At 48.0% G+C, this 23134-nt stretch overlaps 13 protein-coding genes and 1 non-coding gene across 14 annotated transcripts; 8 read left to right on the top strand and 6 right to left on the bottom strand.

Annotated features, from left to right (window-relative positions):
- Nucleotides 1–2755: 2755 nt before the first annotated feature.
- FVEG_07432 (hypothetical protein) lies at nucleotides 2756–3918 on the top strand (the record flags this gene model as incomplete). The annotated part of the gene is made up of 2 exons (XM_018896086.1): nucleotides 2756–3131; nucleotides 3182–3918. 2 exons carry the CDS (start codon nucleotides 2756–2758, stop codon nucleotides 3916–3918), a joined length of 1113 nt encoding a protein of 370 aa, XP_018753478.1.
- A 294-nt stretch (nucleotides 3919–4212) lies between these two features.
- On the bottom strand, nucleotides 4213–5117 carry FVEG_07431 (hypothetical protein). The gene is made up of 3 exons (XM_018896085.1): nucleotides 4948–5117; nucleotides 4811–4889; nucleotides 4213–4748 (listed from the first exon to the last, which is right to left on the bottom strand). The coding sequence occupies exons 1-3, from the start codon at nucleotides 4982–4984 to the stop codon at nucleotides 4298–4300; spliced, it is 567 nt and encodes a 188-aa protein (XP_018753477.1). The 5' UTR covers nucleotides 4985–5117; the 3' UTR covers nucleotides 4213–4297.
- Nucleotides 5118–5369: 252 nt separating this feature from the next.
- On the bottom strand, nucleotides 5370–5460 carry FVEG_16099. The gene has a single exon. It is a non-coding gene; the product is annotated as a tRNA-Ser (tRNA).
- Nucleotides 5461–6143: 683 nt separating this feature from the next.
- On the top strand, nucleotides 6144–6988 carry FVEG_07430 (hypothetical protein; the record flags this gene model as incomplete). The annotated part of the gene is made up of 2 exons (XM_018896084.1): nucleotides 6144–6181; nucleotides 6271–6988. 2 exons carry the CDS (start codon nucleotides 6144–6146, stop codon nucleotides 6986–6988), a joined length of 756 nt encoding a protein of 251 aa, XP_018753476.1.
- Nucleotides 6989–7692: 704 nt separating this feature from the next.
- FVEG_07429 (hypothetical protein) lies at nucleotides 7693–8121 on the top strand (the record flags this gene model as incomplete). Its single annotated transcript, XM_018896083.1, has 1 exon — nucleotides 7693–8121. One exon carries the CDS (start codon nucleotides 7693–7695, stop codon nucleotides 8119–8121), a length of 429 nt encoding a protein of 142 aa, XP_018753475.1.
- A 58-nt stretch (nucleotides 8122–8179) lies between these two features.
- Nucleotides 8180–9717, bottom strand: FVEG_07428 (hypothetical protein). Its single transcript, XM_018896082.1, has one exon. It carries the CDS (start codon nucleotides 9593–9595, stop codon nucleotides 8270–8272), a length of 1326 nt encoding a protein of 441 aa, XP_018753474.1. The 5' UTR covers nucleotides 9596–9717; the 3' UTR covers nucleotides 8180–8269.
- Nucleotides 9718–10125: 408 nt separating this feature from the next.
- FVEG_07427 (aldehyde dehydrogenase (NAD+)) lies at nucleotides 10126–11954 on the bottom strand (the record flags this gene model as incomplete). Its single annotated transcript, XM_018896081.1, has 5 exons — nucleotides 10126–10591; nucleotides 10645–10911; nucleotides 10965–11525; nucleotides 11576–11777; nucleotides 11833–11954. 5 exons carry the CDS (start codon nucleotides 11952–11954, stop codon nucleotides 10256–10258), a joined length of 1488 nt encoding a protein of 495 aa, XP_018753473.1. The 3' UTR covers nucleotides 10126–10255.
- An 804-nt stretch (nucleotides 11955–12758) lies between these two features.
- On the top strand, nucleotides 12759–13163 carry FVEG_07426 (hypothetical protein; the record flags this gene model as incomplete). The annotated part of the gene is made up of 1 exon (XM_018896080.1): nucleotides 12759–13163. The coding sequence occupies one exon, from the start codon at nucleotides 12759–12761 to the stop codon at nucleotides 13161–13163; it is 405 nt and encodes a 134-aa protein (XP_018753472.1).
- Nucleotides 13164–14669: 1506 nt separating this feature from the next.
- On the top strand, nucleotides 14670–15419 carry FVEG_07425 (hypothetical protein; the record flags this gene model as incomplete). The annotated part of the gene is made up of 2 exons (XM_018896079.1): nucleotides 14670–14964; nucleotides 15253–15419. 2 exons carry the CDS (start codon nucleotides 14670–14672, stop codon nucleotides 15417–15419), a joined length of 462 nt encoding a protein of 153 aa, XP_018753471.1.
- On the bottom strand, nucleotides 15037–17704 carry FVEG_07424 (hypothetical protein). The gene is made up of 2 exons (XM_018896078.1): nucleotides 16530–17704; nucleotides 15037–16410 (listed from the first exon to the last, which is right to left on the bottom strand). Exon 2 carries the CDS (start codon nucleotides 16220–16222, stop codon nucleotides 15743–15745), a length of 480 nt encoding a protein of 159 aa, XP_018753470.1. The 5' UTR covers nucleotides 16223–16410; nucleotides 16530–17704; the 3' UTR covers nucleotides 15037–15742.
- A 2266-nt stretch (nucleotides 17705–19970) lies between these two features.
- FVEG_16097 (hypothetical protein) lies at nucleotides 19971–21120 on the bottom strand. The gene is made up of 2 exons (XM_018905339.1): nucleotides 20394–21120; nucleotides 19971–20332 (listed from the first exon to the last, which is right to left on the bottom strand). The coding sequence occupies exon 1, from the start codon at nucleotides 20995–20997 to the stop codon at nucleotides 20674–20676; it is 324 nt and encodes a 107-aa protein (XP_018753468.1). The 5' UTR covers nucleotides 20998–21120; the 3' UTR covers nucleotides 19971–20332; nucleotides 20394–20673.
- On the top strand, nucleotides 20194–20884 carry FVEG_16098 (hypothetical protein). The gene has a single exon (XM_018905340.1). It carries the CDS (start codon nucleotides 20274–20276, stop codon nucleotides 20607–20609), a length of 336 nt encoding a protein of 111 aa, XP_018753469.1. The 5' UTR covers nucleotides 20194–20273; the 3' UTR covers nucleotides 20610–20884.
- Nucleotides 21121–21404: 284 nt separating the features above from the next.
- Nucleotides 21405–21875, top strand: FVEG_16096 (hypothetical protein; the record flags this gene model as incomplete). Its single annotated transcript, XM_018905338.1, has 1 exon — nucleotides 21405–21875. One exon carries the CDS (start codon nucleotides 21405–21407, stop codon nucleotides 21873–21875), a length of 471 nt encoding a protein of 156 aa, XP_018753467.1.
- A 150-nt stretch (nucleotides 21876–22025) lies between these two features.
- FVEG_07423 (hypothetical protein) lies at nucleotides 22026–22435 on the top strand (the record flags this gene model as incomplete). The annotated part of the gene is made up of 2 exons (XM_018896077.1): nucleotides 22026–22079; nucleotides 22157–22435. The coding sequence occupies 2 exons, from the start codon at nucleotides 22026–22028 to the stop codon at nucleotides 22433–22435; spliced, it is 333 nt and encodes a 110-aa protein (XP_018753466.1).
- Nucleotides 22436–23134: the final 699 nt, after the last annotated feature.

Raw genomic sequence — 23134 nt, forward strand, 5'->3', positions numbered from 1 at the left:
GGAGACGCGGCTTTAAGAGGGATCTGAGCAAGCCATGTCTCTCCCATGTGTATAGAGTACCTAATCACATATTGGCTTTGACTAGTTCTAGGCCCAAAGTGATCTGAGGTCTGCAGATGCGCTAGTCTCGTAGCCCCAAACTTTATCAGGCACCATCAACTTTGGCCTCGCTTCGTAACAATAGATCTGATTTCTTGGGACTCGGCTATAGATCCACTTCAGATGGTGCGGGTATTTTCGAGACGCGGCTTCATAATAGCTCCATCCGCTTTACTGAGAACTCTCTAGTCACGTCCGTGAATGCGGTCTTAATTTGCCATCTTCTCTAACCGAAGTGTCTCAGATGGGTCCGAGCCTCGTGGGAGCGGAGAGGGGATCATGCACAGCTGACAGCCTCCCTTGCCTCGTCGCAAATTAGCACAAGCAATAATGTCTGGGGTCCGATGAACAAAATGCGACTGTACAAAGGCCAAAAAGCCACCATTCCATAGTTCGGCGTTTTTTGTGGTCGCTTCCCCGCGTAACCGGCAACACAATTGGTGGCTTGCGATAAGGTAAGTTAGCTACTCAGGAATAATAAATCCCATTTGCGGATTGTGAACGCAAAGTTAAGGCTGTGCGACGAGAAACTGTTCTTCTGGAATGCGTCGGCTGGTCAGTGGGACATCCAATACTACCGCGAGGTCCAGGCCATTTGTTGGTTGGTAGCAAGGTTGTTTGTTGGCGATGGTGATACACAAAGGATGGTGTTCCCCGTTCGTATCGCTACCCCTGCATCTTAGCACCCAATCGACGATTAATCCCGCAGAAACGCGCTTGACTTTGAGCATAAAATGCATAAAGACACCGCCCTAATCTTATGTACCAATGTGATGGCGGACCGGCACGCTGGGACAACTCAAGCGCCACAGCACGTTCTCGGCCGGACCATGGCTAGACGAGCCAACAGTTCAGATAAGGCCCAACAAGCGGGTAATGAATGACAGACTAGAATGCGGCTCATTCGTGGTTTTGGGCTAGAACCCAAGCGGCTCAGGATGTAACAATTGTCTGTTAGAAGCTGTCCAAGAAGCCGCATCTGGAAAGTTCTAGTGTAGTAGTCAGTGAACGGGATTTGGCTTTGGGATTGTTCTAGCGGGATGCTGCACAATAGCACTTTTCTAGAATCTTGATGATTGAAACCTGACAAGCATGAAAAGTACAAGTGTGTATCCGTTCGACTTGTCCTGGCCATTCTACGCATGTGTAGGGCCCCGGTAAAGTCAAGTGAATTGAGTTTATGGCAGCCCTATCTGCCATCTTAAAGTTCTTGACCATCCTTGTGTCTTAGCGCTGTAATCGAAGTCAGCAAAAGAGAGGGGAAACACGCAAATATAGGAATATGAATGGACAGCACATCATCATTCACGTAACTCTGGCTTCAGTCAAAGCTACCCTGAAGGGTGATGATTTCTCGAGGGCTCGACAGCTTCAAAGATCTTGAGCATTGATGGTAAATCCTACAATTATTATCCTTTACTAATAGATAGCTACAAAGGCTAATGTGCCGTTGGTGGGTTGGTCTTTCGCAGTTGGCCTTGATACAATGTAAAACGGCCACGACAGTCATCTATCGTGCGTCTCATATCCAAATGTTTTGACCATTTAAGCTTACTTTTGTATCTGAATTTAGCAAAATCACGCCGAAAGTCTATAATACTGGACCCAACAGGATTGATGACTGCCATGAGAAGCCCCATGCCATGAATCAAACGACAAGAACTCTATAGAGGTACGTAACCGCTCTCACATATTGCATGGGAAGGGCGTTGCTCTCAACGACAAGAAATCTACTTCAAAGAGCGTCTCGAGCTTGTAAATGATAGCTGCATAAATCAATGAAGCGGCAAGAGTATCTGAGCAGGTAAAGCACCATCCTGTGATACGAGAGCATGATGGTGACGTCTACTTGGATTATCTAGCGATAGGTTGGGATAACGACCTAGAAAACTACGGAAATGGTTTTGACAGCTCTTGGCTACTATGATAAAGTGACGACGGGTCATAGATATAAAAACTTGAGTTTGGCATGAGCCTCAATTTATGAAGCCGTCCCGGTCTGCCTATTATATGTTTGTCGTGATCATGAAGCCTGAAGCATCGGGCTAAAAGGCCACTACGTCGACTCTAGTATAAGCTTGAAAACGCTCTTCAAGCCTCCAGCCAATGATAAAAGCCAATTTCAAATACGGAACATGCACACGCGTTTCCCTATCTCGATTTTCAAGATGACATCGTGAAGATCTCTCGTGATGTGGGCTCCCACCTCCCGACCAAAGCCCCCCACAACCCGCGAGTCTCCCTTGACCTGCGCGTTCTTGAGCCAATCGTCGTCACTCCTTTGCCTGACTCGTTTTACATTCTCCGCTATAGGCTGGCCCTAAACGAGACCTCGGCAGTGCTTTTTAGGTGCCGTCTATGCTTCATTCTTAGCTTGGCAGCTTTCATTCGGAGAAATCGACCGTTTGGACATTTTCCGTAATATTAACGCGTCACAGCGTGTCCATGCGCCTCTCGACAATGCGAATATGCAGCCTCAGTGCCACTCGGTATGTGGGTTGTTGTTGAGGTTGAGAGGCGGTGGAATTCCAGCTTCACGATAGATATAAAGAATGAGTTTCTGCAATTGAATCGCAATCTCGATATCCTCATCCCTCGCATCAGTCTCTTTCAGATTGTTCTCCAAACAGTACCAACTATCTTTAAAGCCATCACTATGCCTTCTTTCAAGAGCCTTCTCACCACCTTTGCCCTTGCGACTAGTATCGCCTCGGCACATCCAGGACATGATATTGCTCACGAAGCCGCTGAACGCCGCGAGTTCCTCAGCTCTGTCAAGCGATCTTCCCTCGCCCACTGTGCCTCCAAGCTTCGAGCTCGTGGTGTTGAGGCCCGCAACATCGCACGTCGTTCGGCCCAGGTCAACAAGGCTCGCCAGAAGCGAAGCTTGAAGAAGCGTGATGCTGATACCGTCTTGAACACTTCTCATAACAAGACTTCTCAAGGCTTCAGCCCTTGCACTGCCCCTTCGGTCCTGTTTGCCAGCATCAACTCTTGTGTTTTGACTCCCGAAGTCACTCAGGGTCCTTACTGTAAGTAATTTCTGTCTTCCGTTTCAGGGCTTTTGGCTAAAACAACACAGACGTGGCCGGCGAATACGTTCGTGAGAACATCATTGAAGACCAAGAGGGTCTTAACATAGTCCTCGACTACCAGGTTATTGACGTCGAAACCTGCGACCCTGTCCCTGATGTCTATCTGGAGATGTGGCACTGCAACTCCACTGGTGTATACTCTGGTATCGTTGCCAACGGCAATGGTGATAGCTCTGATGAGTCCAACATAGACCAGACTTGGCTTCGAGGCATTCAGAAGACCGACTCTGATGGTGTTGCTCAGTTTGAGTCTATCTTCCCTGGTCACTACACCAGTCGCGCTACTCACATTCACGTCATGGTTCATGCCAACGCGACTCTCCTCGCCAACCAGACCCTCGGCCGCGACAACTACGCCAGCCACGTTGGACAAGCCTTCTTCGACCAAGACCTCATCTCCCAAGTCGAAACCCTCGAGCCCTATTCCTCCAACACCCAGGAACTCACCCTCAACGCAGATGATGGTATTCTGAGCGAGGAGACAAAGACCGATGGTGTCGACCCGGTCATGGAGTACACTCTTCTCGGTGACAGCATCAGTGACGGTCTTTTTGCTTGGCTCGCTTTCGGCATCAACTCCACCCAGTCCAGCTCTGTGTCTCCTGCTGCCTACTACTACAAGGAGGGAGGTATTGCCAACGAGAACTCCGGCGGCGGTATGGGCGGATCTGCTCCTTCTGGTGCTGCTCCTGGAGGTACACCTCCGGCCAAGATTGACGAGTAAGACAATTCTACGGCGAATTAAATCCGGGATACCACCGGCTGGATCCATGGATGTGGATACTACTAGGATAGTGTAACCGGTCGGTCTACTCGGTTTTCCCGACGACTCTGGGAAGTCAGGAGACATTGTGATGAGTCTGGGCAAGTGATTTGTTGGAGAGGTGCCTTCTTGGTCTGGAACTAAGTTTATTGTCTATATCAAATTTTGCATAACTGTTTATAGCTCCACTATAGAAAGAAAACGTTTTTGTTGATCAAGCTTCACGCCACTTTTAAACCACCAAATCAATGGATGATGGGAATGGGAATAGTTCTATAATGCAGTTTGGCAATAGTAAATGAACGCCTAATTGGTCTTCGATGTTTAAATATCTGAGCATCTATATCCAGAAGGCCAAGGCAAGACCGCCAAGAATACTCAGTATCCACGTAGCTGCCTCTGACTTCTTAAACTGAGCCTTCTTGTATCCAAATCCCAGATCAAACACCAAGTGTCTAATACCATTGACAAAATGATACGTAAACGGAAACCCCAACAGGCCAAATTTGATTGCGGCCTTGACAGCGAAAGGCAACGCGCCGAAAGCCGATACCAAAGCAGCAGAGTCAAATCCCATTCCAAGATAAGGAGCGACGGCATGGGCGCATAGAGTCAGGTAAGCTGTACCTCCTACGGCGAGACCTGTTATTCGAGTCCATGCTGATGCACTGAACCAGACTTGTCCGACTTTATAGATTGTGAGGTTGGGAGTGACGGGGCGGTTGAGGCGTTGTTTGACGAGAATGTCGTGACCTTCTTTCTGGTTCAGGTGAACAATCGCTGGGCGTTCTCTAGAAGAAGATCATAAGGGGGTTAGAGAGCAACCACAAGGGTGTTGAAAATGGGAACTCACCTTGCTTGCTGGGACAGCAGACGGGCCGCAGCCAACTTCGCGATGCCCTTATTGAAGAAGGCTCCCGGCCGTCCGATGCCTATTGAAAAGAATCAGTAAGACTATTGCAATTGTATTTCTAAATTGAATTGTTTTACCTCTAATTGCACCAAGGCCAAGTCGCTGTATGCTCATTGTGTCTAATCAGTGGTAAATGTCAATCCTAAAGTACTTTTAGAGAGTCAATTATGCCTTGCATGAAGGTCGGAGAGACAAGATCCGATCTATAGAAGCACAATTCTCTTTTGTATTCACACGTGATTTTCGCTTTTCGCGTCTTTGACTTCTTCCGACATTAACCTGCCGAGAACACCGGTGTTTGTTGTGCGACCTGCCGGATGTAAGATGCCGGATGAAGAACACCGACTATACCGGACACTTAGTCAAATCATGGTCAGTAGTCAAAGAAAGAAATACCCAGGCTAGTTCGTATAACAACGTTTCAACTCTACGCTTGAACAAGCCTGTAGTGGTAGTGATTTGCTCTCTGGAACCAAAACACCAAAAGAAAAAAAAGAAACGACAACGGCAGGATTCGAACCTGCGCTCCCGAAGGAAACAGCTTACGAAAGAATTCGAGGCTGTCGCGATAACCACTCCGCCACGTTGCCAGATGTAATTTGATGTTTCTCACGATCAAACTCCAGTGTAACAGCCCCAACCGTGTAGTTTCCGCAATACGATGAAGGCAGTCCCAGACTAGTGTTATCCATGTTCAGCAAACAGCATGCTTCATAACCGCATCAAATTTCTAGGGGATCGCAAGTCAAGGAACCTATTGCCAACTGTTGATGTATCGGTCCAGCTACCATTGATTGGTCCGACTTATACTCGATACAAGGTTGAAGATAAGGTTATTAGTCATGCACCGTGATTCACGATCCCGGAAGGAGCACCTTCTATTTTTCGCATCTCAATTAAGCGGCCACGTTTTCCTGACTAATTGCCATCTGGGAATATAACTTTATGCATGATTGGTAAAGATTGCCCTTCGCAATTAAAATCGAGATACCTGACTTGTTTCACGGTTTTCAGCTGATCCCCAAATCGTACTGGTCTGAATGCAATGAACAGGGATGGACCCATGCTCAAGAAGGGCTGGCTAGGTCATTCTATCGCTCGCGATCCCACAAGAAGCTCAAGTACCTGCTCATCTCTCCAGTCAGTAGTGGAAGTGGCTGTTCATTCATTCAAGCTTATTTTCTCTATTGATCCCGCGACGTTGAGATGCATGCCCTTTCGTCAACATTTATCCGCCTAGGCCTCGCAGTCTTGGCAGCTGCCTCCGACGAAGATGCTGTTTCGTTCCCCGCCATCGGCGAAGTCGACATCGTATTTACTCGGGAAGATACATACGCCGCCGAAGCGCCATTTCCCGTCATCTTCGGCCTTTAAAACACACCAGTCTTGACAACCTTCAGCGGCACACTCAACTGGGAACTCAACTGTGCATATACACTATCCGGCATCGGTCGACTATATTTGGACTTCTTGCCTGACTCGGAGCCATGTTACTTTCTCAACACGAGCCAAGCCATTGCTGATGCTGAGGAGGGTGACCAGTTTCAGTACTGGCGTAGGGAAGAAGACTCTTGCATCCTTAATAAGTGGGATTTGCGGTGGACCACTGTCTGCGAGCCACGCAAAGATGGCGGTCTTCTCTTGAAGGACAATCAGTTCGAACGATCTGGGAACGTAACTTTTATCCTTCGCCCTGGCGCAAAGACTGTACGCAAGGCTATCGCTGAGTACAATGGAGGCGCTATTGGCGGCACTGCAGTGAAGGTTGAGCGCAATCATACAGTTCGTTGTCCCATTCTTGCCGAAGACGCCTCACCGAAACCGCAGCCTTGTGGCTTGGATGTCAAAAAGGCCCGCAGTAGTCTTGCTGAGGCTGTTGTGAAACCTACCACGAGCTTGACCGTGTTACCCAGCAAAACCACCGATGCAGGTGTGGATGCAACAGATACTGGTACAGATGGTGCCTTAGTACCATCTAGCATCAGAGATGCCTCCGGTCAAAGCAACGGAAGTGGAAAGGATGATAATGGTGCACAAGGATTGGAAAGTAGCAACAGTGTGCTCTTGACTTTGTTTACTGCTTTGACCACTAGTATCCTTCTCGAGCTAGTTATGTAGATTCAGTAGCACTGATACGTAGATAGGCTAGTTAAATCATTTGCCCCAACTTCAGCCTCGAGATCTGAATGTTAACAAACAAGGCGTGGCCGTATGAGATTTCACCGCCATCATCACAAGGCGTTTTAGCGCTTGGCCAGTACACCTTTCTGTTGACAAGATAAGCCAACTTTTCATTCACCATTCCATAGTAGTCTAGGACATGGTCAATGGCACCACCCAGAAAAGCCTACCCTTGATTGTGCTGGTGCCCAGCTTCATCCTGACTTGAGTTATGGAGTCCTAAGCACCCCTGGGCCGGTATCAAGGATAGGCTTCAATAGACACTAAGGATAAACGACCCAGTTTCTCTCTGAAAACTGCCGTTTCTGTCGATAGATCCTGCTTTTTTAGCTTTCCAGGATGGAGTTGCGGACACGGCATGCACGGTTATCCAAGCCGGCCGAGGGCCGAGACCAATAACAAGTCCTCAAGCGTACGATTACTGTCTAATGGCTGTAATAATATCATCTTGAATTATTAATTCAGAAGAGGTGTATTCATCTCAATGTTATCCGATCTAGGTATATATAAACGTATGACGACCTAATTTGAACAGCTAATAAGTCTCACACTACCTTCTTCCAACACCACTCAAGATATTCTCGGTTGTCTCAACATAAACTTCTCAATCCCCAATATATATTTATTTATATCCTTGCAACATGTCTTCAGTAAAATATACCACTCCTCCCGGCTTCACCCAAACCCTCTCTGACGCCGTCCACTACTCCCAAGCCGTAGATCTCGGCAACGGCCGCTTCAAAATCTCAGGACAAGGCGGCTGGAATTCCAAAGGCGAAATATCCACCAATATCAATCAAGAAACTGAACAGACCATTCAAAACGTCGATGATGTTCTCAAAGCTGCTGGTCTTCGTGGATGGGAAGACGTCTACTACATACGCAGCTATCATACCGATATTGACGCCACACTATCTCCTCTAGCTGAGGCTCTTAAGAAGCGAATTCCTAACAATCGACCTGGAGGTGTTGTGTTGGGTGTTGCGAAGTTGGCTCTGCCGGGTATGAGGCTGGAAATCGAGGTCGATGCTAAGAGTTCGAACTTACGGGGGCCATCAGCGAAGATCTAACCTCGATCAGCCTGTCATATGATTGAGAACATTGGATAACTTCATCAATATACTCCAAGAGCTCTTCTGCGAAGTCAAATAGTCATATTGATATCATTATATCCTTCCATAACTCGCTAAGATAACCAGAATCATCGATCATATCACATTATTTCTCCAGACATCCTCGAATCGACATTTCCTGCATTTCACTGTACAGCTCAAATTCCCTCTTGACCTGACATCCAAGACTCTTCTCGAAAGATCCCTGATCCGCTTCTGCGACATGACTCAAACCGCCGTCTTCTCCTAGGTTCGAATGAAAGATTCCAGCTGCACTGACAGGCAGGAAATCCTCATATGTAATCGGCTCAGCCTTGACAGCCCCGGAGCTGACAAGACTGTCGATGCTCGCATCAGAGTCTTTTGGTAGCTTAGAAACAGCGGTATATGTAAAGTATGCAAGGTTCTCTTTTCGAATAATTTCCAAGTCATCAGGGAACTTCTGGAAAGCCTCTGCAAGAATCTGCTCTTTCGAGCCAGACTTGGCATCAGACGTGAGCTCAGCTACAGATCCTCGCCACTCGTTGATAAGATCATCGTATAGACGTCTTCCCTTGGGCGTCAAAGCCATTCCTCGTTGCTCAATCTCCCCAAATCTCGCCTTGTGACTTCCTCCAGTCTCTTCTCCTTCAGAAAAAGCAATTGCCTCATCAAGGGCTAAGAAACTCGTTTGGCGAAGGAGGATGGGACAAAGTCTTGGTGGGGGTCCTTCAATGGCGTCTTTGGCTTGGAGGCCATATCGAAGCATTTCAACTTGTGCCGTTTCGATATCGAGAACCCGGGGTGTGAGATGGTTGATGTGAGGTCCTTTGAAACAGACGACGTCTGCAATCAAGGGATGTGCTTTTCGAAGAGCTTTGTATGTTTTCAAGTCAACGGTTGATGTTTTGTGCCATCGAAATGTTTCGAGAGCTTCTTTTATGAATTCAGTCGAAACTTCTTTTGAGAAAGACTTTTGAGACTCGAATATTTCGATCAATTCTACACATCGATTTGTAAAAATGTTGCGTTTTCGCAAGATATCGGCAGCCTGTGTCCGAAGTGTCTCATCCTCGATGAGCTCAAGTCGTAATAAAGATGTAAATACCCGAAAAGGGTTGTATGCCAGGGCTTCTTGTGTGAGAGGTCGAAAACACGTTGCGTGAACTGGGAGATTGGCGACAGTGAGGTCGTAGTAACCAACAGGATGCATGCCCATCACAGCGAATAGTCGCCTCATCATGGCTAGTTCTTCTGGTGTTCCGAGTCTGATGGCTCCATGACGTTCAACCTCGATACGAGGTTCGATGGGTTGATGTTTCTGGTGGTTGATATCGGATACAAGCTTGAGGAGTGTGCCGTATTGGGGAACTTCACGTCGATACATGCTCGAAAGGGCAGAGGCAAACATTGCCCTGATGGCATCTGGACTGACTGGGTCTGTAACTGTCATTGTGACTGTGGTATATGGTATGTTGTTGTTGATGTAGAAGGGGGACTATTTGCGCGGTAAGGAGCAGTATGTTGAACTCAAATTTGTTATTAGGCCTATCACGTCCATAGTTTAATTAGGATAAGACTGAAAGCTATCATTTATATCTAATATTTCGGGCAACGAGACACGAATGCCGACGTTATCAGGTATCTTTTGGACGCCCTTTTGCTTGTAGTCATTCTCCACTGACAAGCCTCCAACGAATTGGATTACATGGTTTACTGACGAAGCGGAGATCGCGCATCCGATAAGGCGGTCCCAAATCCGGTCATGGGGCTCGGGTGCGATAAAGAGGAAACAGAACCCGAACGTTGGCTCGTCTCGCCCTGTCACAATGTACGTAGTATATGCCGACTCCGGTTATCGGCGCTATTGAGACTTTCCGAGTCACTGACTTGCCTGTTTTTTGGGCTGGGTACCCGATTGAGATAAGGGTGCTGATAAGGAGTCCACGGTCGCAATCTCACGGATACTAAATAAGTATGTTGGGGATCCATCGGAAGATAACCGAGCTAGATAACAGTCACTCACCAGGCACTCAGCAGAGCCTAGCAATCAGTCATGTAGCATATGGTATCATTATGGCTATCTCGTATCACCCTCTCTCTACAGCTTCCCCTACAGCTCAAATCCCAGGTTTACATGAATAGCCTTGGATTGAGTGTATGCATCTAGCGCATACTGTCCCAATTCACGACCAATGCCAGAAGACTTGTATCCACCGAAGGGAATACCAAAGTGTGAATCGCCGGACGAGTTGATCCAGACCATACCAGCCTGAAGCTTGCGAGCGACCTTGTGTGCCCGTGAGATCTTCTCGGTGAATAGAGCAGCTGCAAGACCGTAGGATGTGTCGTTGGCTTTAGCGATGGCTTCCTCGTCTGTGGAGAACTTGGCAATAGAGACAACAGGGCCAAAGATTTCTTCTTTCATGATCTTCATATCCTCGGTGGTCTGTTGCTCGAGTCAGAATACCTTTTGGTATTGTTGGGGCGAAAAAAACTTACGTCTGCAAAGACTGTTGGCTGAAGATAGTAGCCCTTGTCACCGTGCTTGCTACCACCGTATAGGAGTCTAGCACCAGACTTGCGTCCCTCCTCAATATATGAGATAACTCGATCGAATTGGGCCTTGGAGACTTGAGGACCTTGGACTGTTGCTTCTTCAAAGGGAGATCCGAGCTTGTCATTCTCCTTTGTGACTGCGACGAACTTCTCAAGGAACTTGTCGTAGATATCCTCGTGCACGTAGATTCTCGAGGTGGATGTGCAAACCTGAGGTATACTGTCAGTATCCATATCGCTGTTCACTGGGCTATCAAGCTCACCTCTCCCTTGTTGTCCATGATTCCAAAGTGGCACCACTTAACAGCCTGCTCCAGCTCTGCATCCGCAAAGACAATTGAAGGACTCTTACCACCACACTCAAGCGTGATGTTCTTCAGGTTATTCGCGGCATCCTTCATAATAGCCCTACCAGTATTGGTGCTGCCTGTGAACGCAACCTTGTCAATGTCCATGTGTCCAGCAATAGCCTTTCCAGTCTGGGGACCAAGACCAGGCAGTACATTGACAACGCCAGCGGGGAGGCCAGCCTCCTTAACAAGATTACCGAAGTATAAAGCAGACAGAGGGGTCTGCTCGGCGGGCTTGAGGATGACGGTATTACCGCATGCCAGCGCTGGCGCGACCTTCCAAGCGAGCATCATGAAGGGGAAGTTCCACGGGATGATCTGTCCGCAGACACCAAGAGGTTCTTGGAGGACATATGCGAGCTTGGCGGGAGATGTCTCAATTGTCTTGCCGCTGATCTTGTCGGCGGCACCAGCGTAGTATCGGAATACATTGTATGACTCGTCGAGATCGCCAGCGAGACAAGCGCTGAAAGGCTAGCGACAGTGTCAGCGATGCAATCGGACTAAAGAGCATTGATACGTACCTTGCCATTGTCAAAGGCGTCAATGGCAGCGATGAGCTCACGGTCGCGATCAATGAGATCAGCAAGCTTGTAGAGGAACGCGCCGCGGTCCACAGCAGCGAGCTCTGACCATTCACCTTCAAAAGCTTTGCGCGCAGCTTGGACGGCCTTGTCGACGTCTTCTTTTGAAGCTCCCTTGAGCTTGACGACTTCCTCCTCGGTGCTGGGACGTGTGAGTTCCCGTTCAATTGGAGAGTTGGGGGCTGCTGGGAGCTTACACTGGGTTTGTCACTGTGAACTCGTCGCCTGAAGCAGCGACATACTCATTATTGATGAAGAGACCAGTGGGCTGGTCGTACTTCTTGCCGTTGGGCAATGTGATTGATGTGGTTGATGCCATTGTGAGATATGCAAGAGACGCAAGGCGGGGGAGACAGAATAAGAGAAATCTGAAGGTAGAACGAGGTATACAATGACGAAGGATGGGGTATGATCTTTTATAATGAGTACGACGCATCAAATGACGGCGGCTGTCCTCGGAGCTCGTACACCCAATAAACTACCGCCAACCAAGACACCATCGCGTCCATCCATGTTTGCGGGGTTCACTCAATCATGACAACTCCGCTGCACATTCAGCTGATACGACTTCAATTGGCCCTAAACCTTTCCTCATACAGGCTCTCATGATGTCCCAGTTCAAGTCAGGAAAGTATTCAGGCCAGAATGAGGGGCGACACTAACGATATCTACAACCCCACGATGCGGGGGAACGTGAGCTATTCTGCTTTGGGCAACTTTTTGGGCCTCTTGCAATCCACAGGCAGGTCTTATCTCATACTGCATCTGGGATGTTTCTGGGCAATTCTGCGGGGAAAGGGAGATGCAGCTCTCAAGAGTTGAGGGAGTCAAACTGGAATAGGAATGTTGGGTGACCACTCGGTCGTTGTGGCATGACGAGGTGGCCGAGGTGAAATGTTCATGATAGGTTCTGCGATCATCATGGCCATGCGCCAAGATCTTGGGTGGTGGTATTGTGTATCATGTTGCGTAGTACATAAGGGCAACTGTGCCTCTGATACGAGCATCAAGCACAGCGACGGTTCAAATATCTGTACCTCTCAGTCACAAATCCCCAGCTCTACGTAAGCCTCCAACTTCCCTACCAGTCTTATCTCAGTGCTTACACAAATAGACTTGCATCATGTCTCATCTCACCTACTACAACTACGAAGGTGTCGGCAAGACCAACAACAAAGAATACTCCTACTCACAGGCTGTCCGCGTCGGCAACAGCATCAAATGTTCCGGCCAAGGCGGGTGGGACAACGAAGGCAACATCGACAAAGAAGATCTCAAGGGTCAAATTGACCTTGCGTTCAAGAACGTTGAGAAGAACCTCAAAGACGCTGGTGCAAGAGGTTGGGCAGACGTTCACTCCGTTAGAAGCTATCACATCTCCCTCTCGGGCTCTTTTGACCTCATGGTTGAACAGTTTCGCAAGTGGATGCCTGATCATCAGCCAACTTGGACTTGCGTGGGTGTTACCGAGTTGGGTATTCCTGGTATGATCGTTGAGATTGAGGTGGAGGCCAATATCCAGCAGTAATTGTGTAGCAAAATTTATTAAGCATCTTATCTTCTTTGCAACGTCTGATACTGGTCAGAACTTATAGCTAAAGCTGTTCAAAATCCCGGATCCATCTCATAGTTTGATTCATCCCTGACCCAGGTCTATGTAGATATGGAATGAGTAGAAATGATTTGGATCTTCTCTCTAATACAACAAAAGCTGTTTTCACAGAAGAGTATTTTACTACTCGTCAAATCAGCTTAATTATTGAGCGTTTCTAGGACCACAAAGCCAGAATGCCAAAGAAACGCTCGAAGATCATGATACATGACTGTTTGATGGCAGTAGCACGTTATAATCTTGTTTGTTTCCAGCTTGGCACCTTGTGGCTTTGTGATCTGCCACTCGAAGGATATTGGCTGGCCAGTATTTAAGGACAGATGGAAACTGTCATTCGGCATGGCTTTACTTTGGCATCCAATGTCAAAATAGAAATAAAGGACGGTTTCATATTACCTCGCGCCGCGCAGTGGACAAAATCTTTACGGGTCACACTACTATTCGAGATAATAGAGCTATATCTAAAGGCTTACCATCGGACGCATTTCTCTATCTTGATGACAAGGTACTTCAATCTCAGCATGTAAGCCGGTCTTTCGTTTAGCTATGGGAACATTAGAATCAAGCCGAGCAGGTCGACGTAACTAGACCGCTAAATATAGATACAAGGCAAATAGTGCCGCTACTGTTTACACGGTTGACGCAGCACAATGTATCATCGGGCAAGGGTCTTTACATAGCCAAGGGGAAACACGTCACTTGGAGCAACTTCACCCTGAAGCTGGTCGCTCACAAACCTCAGATGATGAACGAGATACAGCCTGGCCTACAAATCCCCGAGCGTTTCAGATCAAGACTCGACCCTTGGATAATGAGCGAGGAACTGGATGTGTAGCAATAGGTTAGAAACAATTACTATATGAGTTAGCTCTCTAAATATTCACTAAGACACTATATCAAGTGCAATTAAGTAATAAAGTATTTAAGAATTATGGGAACCCATATACCTTTCCTTAAGTATCTATAACTCGTACTTCGATTTCAGAATCATAGAATTTAGGAAAGATCTACTTTAGAACAGGAAGTTCAAGTTACAGTGCCAGTGATAGATCGGTCATTATTTTCACCAATTATTCTCTCATAAATAGAGAATACCCTAAGAAACAGGAGGCGTGCAAGAGAAATAAACACCTTCCTTAATGCACCTAGGACTGGCCGAGAGGTTGAGGGACTTGGGACGGAGCTCGGCCAGCTCGAATTGTTTCACTCATGGAAAGTATTCAGTATCGGTTTTCCAGGAAGCTTCAATATTTTGATAAGGCTTTGCAGCCAATTAGGTTTCCAAGACATCCTGGCAAGCGTCTGATGTTGCAGAAGCACGACATCGAGTCGGACCAGAAATGACTCATCGCCAACTTAGCTTTAAAAGAAACATTAGGTCATCTTGAATAGCCAGTCTCTACCAAACTACATTGTCTCAAAATGGCTTCCGCATATAGTCAAGAGAAACTTTCACAGTTCTTCGATCACATCGATCTCCCTAAATCGTTGCGAAAAGACATTCGGCCTTCTTTGATGCTCTTGAAAGCCTTGCACACTCACTCGCTCGCCACATTCCCGTATGAAAACCTATCTCTGCACTATAATACCACTCATAGCATCGACCTCGGCCCTCAACATCTTTTTCGAAAGATGGTGGCTGATAGACGGGGACGGGGTGGTTTTACTCGAGGGAGACTTGAGGGTGTTCCAAGAGGGGACTATCCAGGCCAGGCTAGTAAGTAGCCTACTATATCTCAGTTATTATGATTATACAAGGAAGTCAAATCTACACATAGAGGGACTGGAATCAGGGCTATCACTATACAAATAAGCTCATATTCTTTTTATACATACGAATATTCTAGCAACATAAATCAAGCACTAACTAGACATTAAGGAACCATATCGTGAATATCATCACTTTCCCGGATAGCAGCAAATATCATTCCGATACAGCATTCAGAGGCGATAGTACCACAATGCCAATACCACTCATGGACGGTTTAGTACACAAGAACCTTAGAACCCAACAAATCCGACTCAAGAGAGATTAGATCTTTCATCAAGTCCACAAGGCAGAAGAGACTAAACTCTGGATCTATCAGTATCGAAACGGCGAAGACAAAGAGTGGAACTCTTTCTACTCGTTTCCTAGCATCGAGTTCTTCGCTTTGGACTGGGATGTTGTAAAATGGTGGATTAATACTCACGCGGATAGCCATCAGCGACGCAACGTGTTGACTATCAAGTTTCTGCTTCAGCCTGTGGAGGTTGAAGCGAAATTCGAAGGGGAGATGGAGATTTACGGAAAGAGAATGCTTGTGAATGGGGTTGTTAAAGAGAACCTGAGGGGAAAGACGCAGATCATCACCACTTGTAACACTGAAGGGGAACGTGTAGAAGCTCTTGGGAAGCATTTCCAGATATCTCTATTCGCGGCTATGTGTCGGTGCTCAGAGGCACTGTACCATAATAAGATGAAAAGAGTCTCCCAGATCCTAATATAAACATCATCAAGCCTCTTCACCCTTCACTTCAACCAACTCACTTCCATCATCTCCAACAGCCACACTCCACAGCTCTTGGCCATGTCTCATCAAGAGCTCATAGCCACCCTGCGGACTCGGCCGGAGTGTGAAATACTCATGCGACTGGTGGTGATTGACTCGCGCGATGAATTTCTTCCTGTCGTTGTGGCCGATGATAGTCCCAGAAACACAGTTTCGGAAGCCCAGCCATCTATCTCGTTCGATACACTCCCAGTGAAAGCCTCCTCTCGGGTTGAAGCCCTCACAAAGTCGGAGGTCCCCGTTGACGATGGTGATGACTTTGCCTGAGTCGCGATGGCGGATGATGAAGATTGCTTCGGGGTAGGGAACAGATTCGGTGTAATCTCTGCAGTGTTCGGTTGTTGTTGTGTGTGTAGGCGTACCTTGGCCATCGACAGTGGAAGCCATGGACATGGTATCAATGAGATCCATTTCTTTACTCATTCTGATGATGTTTTACTGTCGACAATTGTGACTGAGTTGCGGTATTGAGGTGGTGAGGTTGTATGCATCCCCACGTAATGCGTCAGGCAGCTGCGGGAGAGCAGCCAACCAACTATTGAGATTGGTGCATCTTGGCAGCCCTTTCAGCCGCTTCAGCACCCGACAGTGAAACGCTGGGACAAGCAGTCCTATATAACGGCAAACATAGATGAGTAAACTACAGGCAGCAGCAACGTATATGTAAAACACATTCAATAAAACAGGTTTCTAGGAACAAAGAGCTTCCAAGTTTGCCCCTGGTACGTACCAGAGAAATGCCGTAGGGTAAACTCGCCAGACTTGCCCCAGACGAAGATGATCGACGCTCGCTCGGCAGCTAGCGAGTGATAGCCGCCTGCAACTTGACTTACAAGTCCTACAGATGTGAATTATAAATGTAAACAACATCTGTTCACGTCGCGCTGCTGCGTTTGGCACCGTATCTTACGGAACTATTATATGGCATGGTCTCATCAATGGTCATGTCATACATGCCCTTGACTGCCTGATACTCGCAGACAAGACCCAACACCAAACCCGATGCCAGTAACCAACTACGCCGTTGGTCAAACCGAGACACCAAAGTCCTAACAAACTCTAGTCATCGACATCAGAGCATGAATAAGGGTGTGAGACAAAAGACCCTGCATGAGTACAACCAACCCAGCCACGACAGCATCTCTCGAAACACATACTCTGCATCCTGGACGATTCAAGGTCACAAGATTGAGCAATCAGTCATTTCTTCGCAGCCTTAAACGCCCAAGACACAAAAATTAACTCGCGCCAAGCCTCGCGTGACCTCAATCACAAACACCGTTTTAACCGCCCGCGTCGCATGGCATGGCACGGCATGGCAACGCATTCACAAGCTGGTCCCTCCCCTCCCCTGTCATTATCGTGTCATTCTGATCTCTCGGGCTTCACAACAAAACCGTTATGCTATAAGTTGAGTTAATCCCTCCCGTCGCATCCGCAAAATGAGGGCGCCACAGTAGCACTCGTAACACGTTCTAGACCAACGGAGCAAACCCTACGAAGCCAAGAACTGTGGCTCAGGGCACGAGGACACGCAACCCATGGGTCCAAAGGGTCTAGAACGTCGTTGTGCTGATCTTGGGTATTCCCGACGAGTTTTCCCACGCTTCTGAGAACCAAGCCCTCCAATAGGACTGCACGGCTGGCTGTGCGAAGGTTTCCTGTGCCACTGCGCTTCACTATTGGTTCTACGACAAGGCGCAACGGAAAAGGGCGATTGAGAGACCCCGAGGTAGAGAAATGGCATAGTGCTCGCCGGGGTATCGTACTTGTATTGATGGTCCGATGGGCATGCTCTCGAATTAGCCAGGAACGCTCGGAGCCCGGCAGGAGCGGAAAAGGGCTTAATTGAAGCAACGTTGTATGAGTGCCGGGAGATCGATAACGGCCTTTTCCGGAGGCGTAGTGTAGTATTGAGTCTATCAACTGGCCAGAATAATAACACTTTTTGTCAATAGCCAGACAAGAATAGCAGCACGGTTTAGAGACGCTGAGACTACAGTAAACGTACCGATTCAAATGTCTTTGTTTACTTACACTCTGCGACTCTGCCCTGAAAATCAATAGAGCCAAGCCCTGCCTGATCCGCATCGGTATCGGCATGCCCGAGCTACATCATGATCTGATAGAAAAGAGTCAAATGGAATAACTGATAAAATAACTGACCAAGTGCCTGAGGGCTGATCACGCGGAAACACTCGCCTACTCAAAACATCGATGCCTTCCGTGAGTACAGTACCCGGATGCAATGTGGTCGAAAGCAATCAGCTGCATGGCGCTCAGTTACAATGCATCAAGCACAGGCACCTATTGCCACATCAAGGAACCCAGACCACGGACGTTTTTTCCAGAGTCAGGCCGAAACAGATCAGTCATAGTCCGTGTTGGCCGAGCTTATGGCCCAGATCTAGAGCCTCCCTCGTGTGATAAGCAAGACCGGACGGACCCTTTCAAAAGGACCTTAATTTGTAAGAGGACCAGAAAAAGAAAGGGATTCACCGCTCCATAATTGTTCAGCCCTGGGATCACCGGGCCCGTGGCTCAAAAGTCCATTTTGAGATCCAAGCTCTGCAAGATGGCGTATTCTGGAATACGGTTGCCAGCAGAAGCCCGCCAAGACGAATTCTAGGCCGCATGGGACTGCAGTCCTGCAATGCAACACTGTCCTGCTCTTGTCAGCGCTTGCGGGGGTTTGATAGAAGAAAAAAAGGCTTCGTCAGAACATGGTGGCTGTGACAGGTCTACTGCTTAGAATGGTTGGCTTTGTAATTTAATGATATGCAAAACACACGTTGCTCATCAGCATCGAAATGGATTGGATGTCCAAGCGGGTCGATCATTCATCAAACTTCAGCTTTCAGGGACCTTTTGGGGCCCACCAGTTCAAAACGCCAGCCAGTGAGGAAATGGGTGAAGCACTGAAGAATTAGGGGACCCTGCCAAGCCAGTGTTCTAGACTCCAGAGCCATGAGTCTAACAGTCTGACTCTCACTTTAAAATGGCGAGCGGCATTATTTCCTCTTTTTTGACGGAAATAGCAATTCAAGCGGAAAAGGAACCATCAGTCAGCAATAACCTCAAGACCAGTGCTAGAGACAGTTAGTGATTCTAGACATGACACGGCTTGCCAAGCAATTCGTGATCGTCTGACAAAGAAGACACTGACGACTGATCCGTCGCATCCGTCGGGGAGCTTGATTAATTAGAGCGCCATGCATCGGGCTCCATGGGAGCATACGGTAGAATTGCCGCGGCATCGCATCGCATCGTATCGCATGCATCGGATGCCATTATCGCATCAGATAAAATAGATACGCGCAAGGTTCTATCCCACTGTAGTATAGGCAAAATGAGAAAACGGAGCAGAGGGGAAAGGGCGTGCTGTGCACGGGGTGGGAATTAAGAAAAGGGTCATCCATATCCCCGATTTAGAGTATCTCCGTCTCGATCCCCTTGCAGCATTGATGAGGCGAGGCTACATACATTTCCATTCCTCCATCGTAAATCTGTGAGATGGAGAATTGTGATTTGAATATGGATATGCCCATGTGGGAAAAAGCAAGCATCTCGATATCTGTGCAGAGAGAGAGGCCATTGGTTCCCAGGAGCAGCTCCGGACGGGAGGACTCTCTGACTGTTTATAACGAAAACGGACGCCCATCGAAGGTTTGGTAGAGCATCTCGGCCGGTGGCGTCGCCATCTCGATGTGGCTCCATCACTTGATGAGGGCGGGTTTTCAGAGCGTGTTCCAGATCGATCTACAACAAAGGGTCTTACCTAACGTTAGCTCCCAGGAACATTTCCCATCTACTCACTACTGTACTGTACATACACTAACTAAGCTGAGAGAGTTTCCATTCGATGATAATGCGGCCTGAGGGGGTGCCTGTTGTGTGTAGCGCCATGGGCAATTGGTGATCGGGTTATGGGAATTGTGGGTGGCATGGCCATGGGCATTTGCTCAAAACCACCACTGAATGGCCGCCGTTTTGTGTCTGGACGATGTCGATGGCTCTGTCTATCTCAAACTCTAGACTGACCCATCAATCCAGTTTAAAACGGTCTCTCCAAAGGGCTGAACGGAGCGACACCACTCACTCGTATTGCTGATCGATCGCGATGAGACAAGTGCAGTGTGCCTTTATCTACGACTCGACACGACTCAACCAGTCTACTCAAAACACATCTCGATGATTAATTCCTCTGTAACGAAGATCAAACAGATTCTCATCCCACACCTGAGCTGACTTGGCTGATAATCTTTCGATGAATCAATCAAGATCCCCCCTACCTACTACGCACGTTAGTCTAAAACCCCACATATCTATCTTCCTTCTCATCGGGACCATCGAAAGGCAAAAAATTAGAAAAATGATAGACGATCGCGGGTTCTGATAAGCGTTCCCGCCCAAGCCCAGTCCCGGCAATCCGACGATCAATCAAACTACGTCTCCAGTTTCACTCGCTGATCCGATGAGTAAGTCTGGTTCCGGGCATCGAGAGGGTATCAATCGCACGTGGGTGCTGCGTAACTGTCGACGTCAGTTTTGCGATAAGCGCTTCCTTTGTGTCATGTTTCGAGGGATGAATTACGCGCGTGCGATGGAGATTGCATCATCCAGACGGCTATTGACTGCTCCATCACACACTACTATAAGGCAAGTTCTCGATGTTCGGAACTGCTGGCTAGACGACGATTATTTACTGCGATCGGGAGTAACTCAAACCCTGTCATCAATTTCGCTTTTAGGGATCATGATGAGATGCAGGGTATTGCCATCGCCAACGGGGTCATGCAGGCAGCCTTGACAAGAACAAGGTTGACGGAGAAGCTCCGGTGCTTGTGAAGGAAGCTCACGATGTCGATTGTAAGCTACAGTACGATGCCGATGGCCCTCGGAGTCATGGGGGTTCTTTTGCCTGTCTCGAGTGCCGTGCCGGATGTGACTGGCACGACTCGGCCGGTGTGATAGCGTGAACGTGAATGGTGCTTTACACTCTGTTTCAAGGTCTTGGCAAAGCACGTTGCGACTTTGAGGACCAATCCAATGAAGCCGTAACGGACGACATCGAGATGCTCAAGGCTGTCCGTTGCAATGCAATGTGTCCATGCAATGCCATGTCTTTCTTTTTCATGCTCAACAAAAAGACACATGTATGTATCAGGAGAGTGACAGACAGTTCCAGAGCCAGTCATCTGTCTTTATTCCCGTCCAGAACATTCAGATATCTCGTTAGAATGCTCTGGACTCTACCCACACCCGTGAAGCGAATCGACGAGATTGTATCGCCATTGGAACGGAATCATCTCCGACTAGTGGGATCTGGGTCATGGGACAGGAGGCACAGAACAAGACAGTAAAAAACCGAAGCTTTCATGTCCTTCGATCCTGTTCTAATGGCCCGACCAAGGTTCTCGTCTCTGTGCCCTGAAGATCGGAAATTGGCTGTGTCATCAAAGGAGTGGCCGATGGCGCTACGACTGTTTTGGAGGCTGACTCCAAACGCCGGAACGGAAGGCCCTGCCAAGATCTCCGTTCGCTAACTCCGTTTACCGCTTACTGTGATATCTCGTTAACCACTCCCTTCACCTCGCTCAGTTGCATGTTAACAACAAAGCTTCACAAGGTCCCTGTGAGTCACGGCAAGGGGCCCTGTAAAGAAACCAAAGGGCGGGAAGATGCACCCGAAATAGCAATACAAAATTCATGGATCCCAACACGATCCACTGCCAAAAGACAGCAAAGAAGCAGCGGTCATAAACACCATGAAACTCAACTCTACAGCATTGTACTTTCTGCAGCGGACTTTTCACTGTCAAGCCCAACACGCCAATTTACGCATTCCAACAATGCTCTATTTCTGGGTACACTAAACGCTAGCTCAGAGCCCAATCCAACGGTTCAGGCTCATCATGCAAGGACAGGGTTCTCGCTCTCGCTCTCGGTCAGAGTCAGCCCTCAAAAAGAATTAGGGGTCCATCATCTCTTCTGTACGGAGTATCATTCATTCAAGCTCGACCTCAAAATACTGGAGCCCGCCCGTAAGACCAGCGTTGCAGCCCTGAAAAACTGAACGACCCGAATCCCCGGGTACGCGGTGTGCTGCGCTGTATGTATGTAGCATTCTGCTCATCTTCCTCCCTGTGGATATTGGATCACCCCGGTGCTTAGATCGTGGTGGTGCCCGTAGTCGCGGGCGGCTCTGTTGTTCTGTTCTGTGATGATGGGCTGGGCTGGGCTGGGCTGGGTTGTCTACGTTGCATCAGGATTGAGGCTTGTAAGTGACAGCAATCCAATAGCGCCTTTCCATACGAGGACAAAACTTTGCAAATTACAATCCTGTCACAATCGAAGCTTGGCGGGCGCCCAATAGCGACTCTTTCATGTGTTGAGAAACGATGCCGATTTGTGTCTCTCAAAGTTATTCATGCGTTGACAGCGGATGGAGAACAGAAACAAACTCTCTCCCCCATCGGATCCCGCGATATGCGTGAAACCCGCCCTAGCATTCAAGACTCCATCCAAAGAGCCGCCCTTCATATGCTGTTGGCCGCACAACAAGGGTTAAATACTGCATCACATCTACTCCGTGCTGTAATGTACATGCCGCCCGGCGCGAACGCCATGGTTTAAATGTGACAGATGCAATGTATGCTTATTGTATCAATTGCGCGGCCTTTCGGCGCGGTTCAAGCGCCGCCATCCATTATCAATCACCATGGCATACGCATGCCGTACAAGCCGAAAAGCCCGTCACTTGGACAATCAGTTGCAGCAGGCACCCGCGGAAGACGGGCGCACGCAGTCAGCTCGATATGTCCTTTTTTATTTATTTACCTACCTAATTGATCCCTGTGGCTTCGTGCCCTTCCTTGCTGGGCTGAGCTGGCCGATCCGGGGTTATTTTAACGGTGAACTCAATTTCATGAGGCGGACCATTTGAATTGTCTCACTACCGTCTACGTCTACATACCGTACATTTGACTCATCTTGCCAGAGCAACACTGGACAACTCATCTTGGTCCAAGCTACAGGAGGTGAAAAGCTAGAGTGATACAGCACAGGCACAGGGTCTTTTTGCACAGACTTTTGGGCCCTGAAGCTAGAAGCTTCATCAACACGAGACTCTGCAATCTAATTTGCAGGAAGTTCCCATTGTGCAAGGAAGACCCGGTTACGGGAGCCCAGAGCAACGATTGACAACAAGACATCTACATAATAATGCAACAAGCTTTATCTGCATTTGCATTTTTGTTCCTTTTTTCGTGCCTGGGTTAAACAAGGCGGTAGATACATAGATTGCTGCCAAAAAGCAAACAATGCATGAATACA

This window comes from Fusarium verticillioides, chromosome 8 (genome assembly GCF_000149555.1).
Source record: "Fusarium verticillioides 7600 chromosome 8, whole genome shotgun sequence".
NCBI lineage: Eukaryota > Fungi > Ascomycota > Sordariomycetes > Hypocreales > Nectriaceae > Fusarium > Fusarium verticillioides.

Bases quoted from the DNA above. Each gene is read 5' to 3' on its own strand.
- FVEG_07431 (XM_018896085.1), bottom strand. From the start codon at position 4,984: ATGAGCATACAGCGACTTGGCCTTGGTGCAATTAGAG. The intron at 4,890-4,947 runs GTAAAACAATTC...TCTTTTCAATAG, and splicing joins TGGCCTTGGTGCAATTAGAG to GCATCGGACGGCCGGGAGCC. The intron at 4,749-4,810 runs GTGAGTTCCCAT...ATCTTCTTCTAG, and splicing joins CTGCTGTCCCAGCAAGCAAG to AGAACGCCCAGCGATTGTTC.
- FVEG_07428 (XM_018896082.1), bottom strand. From the start codon at position 9,595: ATGACAGTTACAGACCCAGTCAGTCCAGATGCCATCAGGGCAATGTTT.
- FVEG_07424 (XM_018896078.1), bottom strand. From the start codon at position 16,222: ATGAGTAAAGAAATGGATCTCATTGATACCATGTCCATGGCTTCCACT.
- FVEG_16098 (XM_018905340.1), top strand. From the start codon at position 20,274: ATGAGTAAGTCTGGTTCCGGGCATCGAGAGGGTATCAATCGCACGTGG.
- FVEG_16097 (XM_018905339.1), bottom strand. From the start codon at position 20,997: ATGACTGGCTCTGGAACTGTCTGTCACTCTCCTGATACATACATGTGT.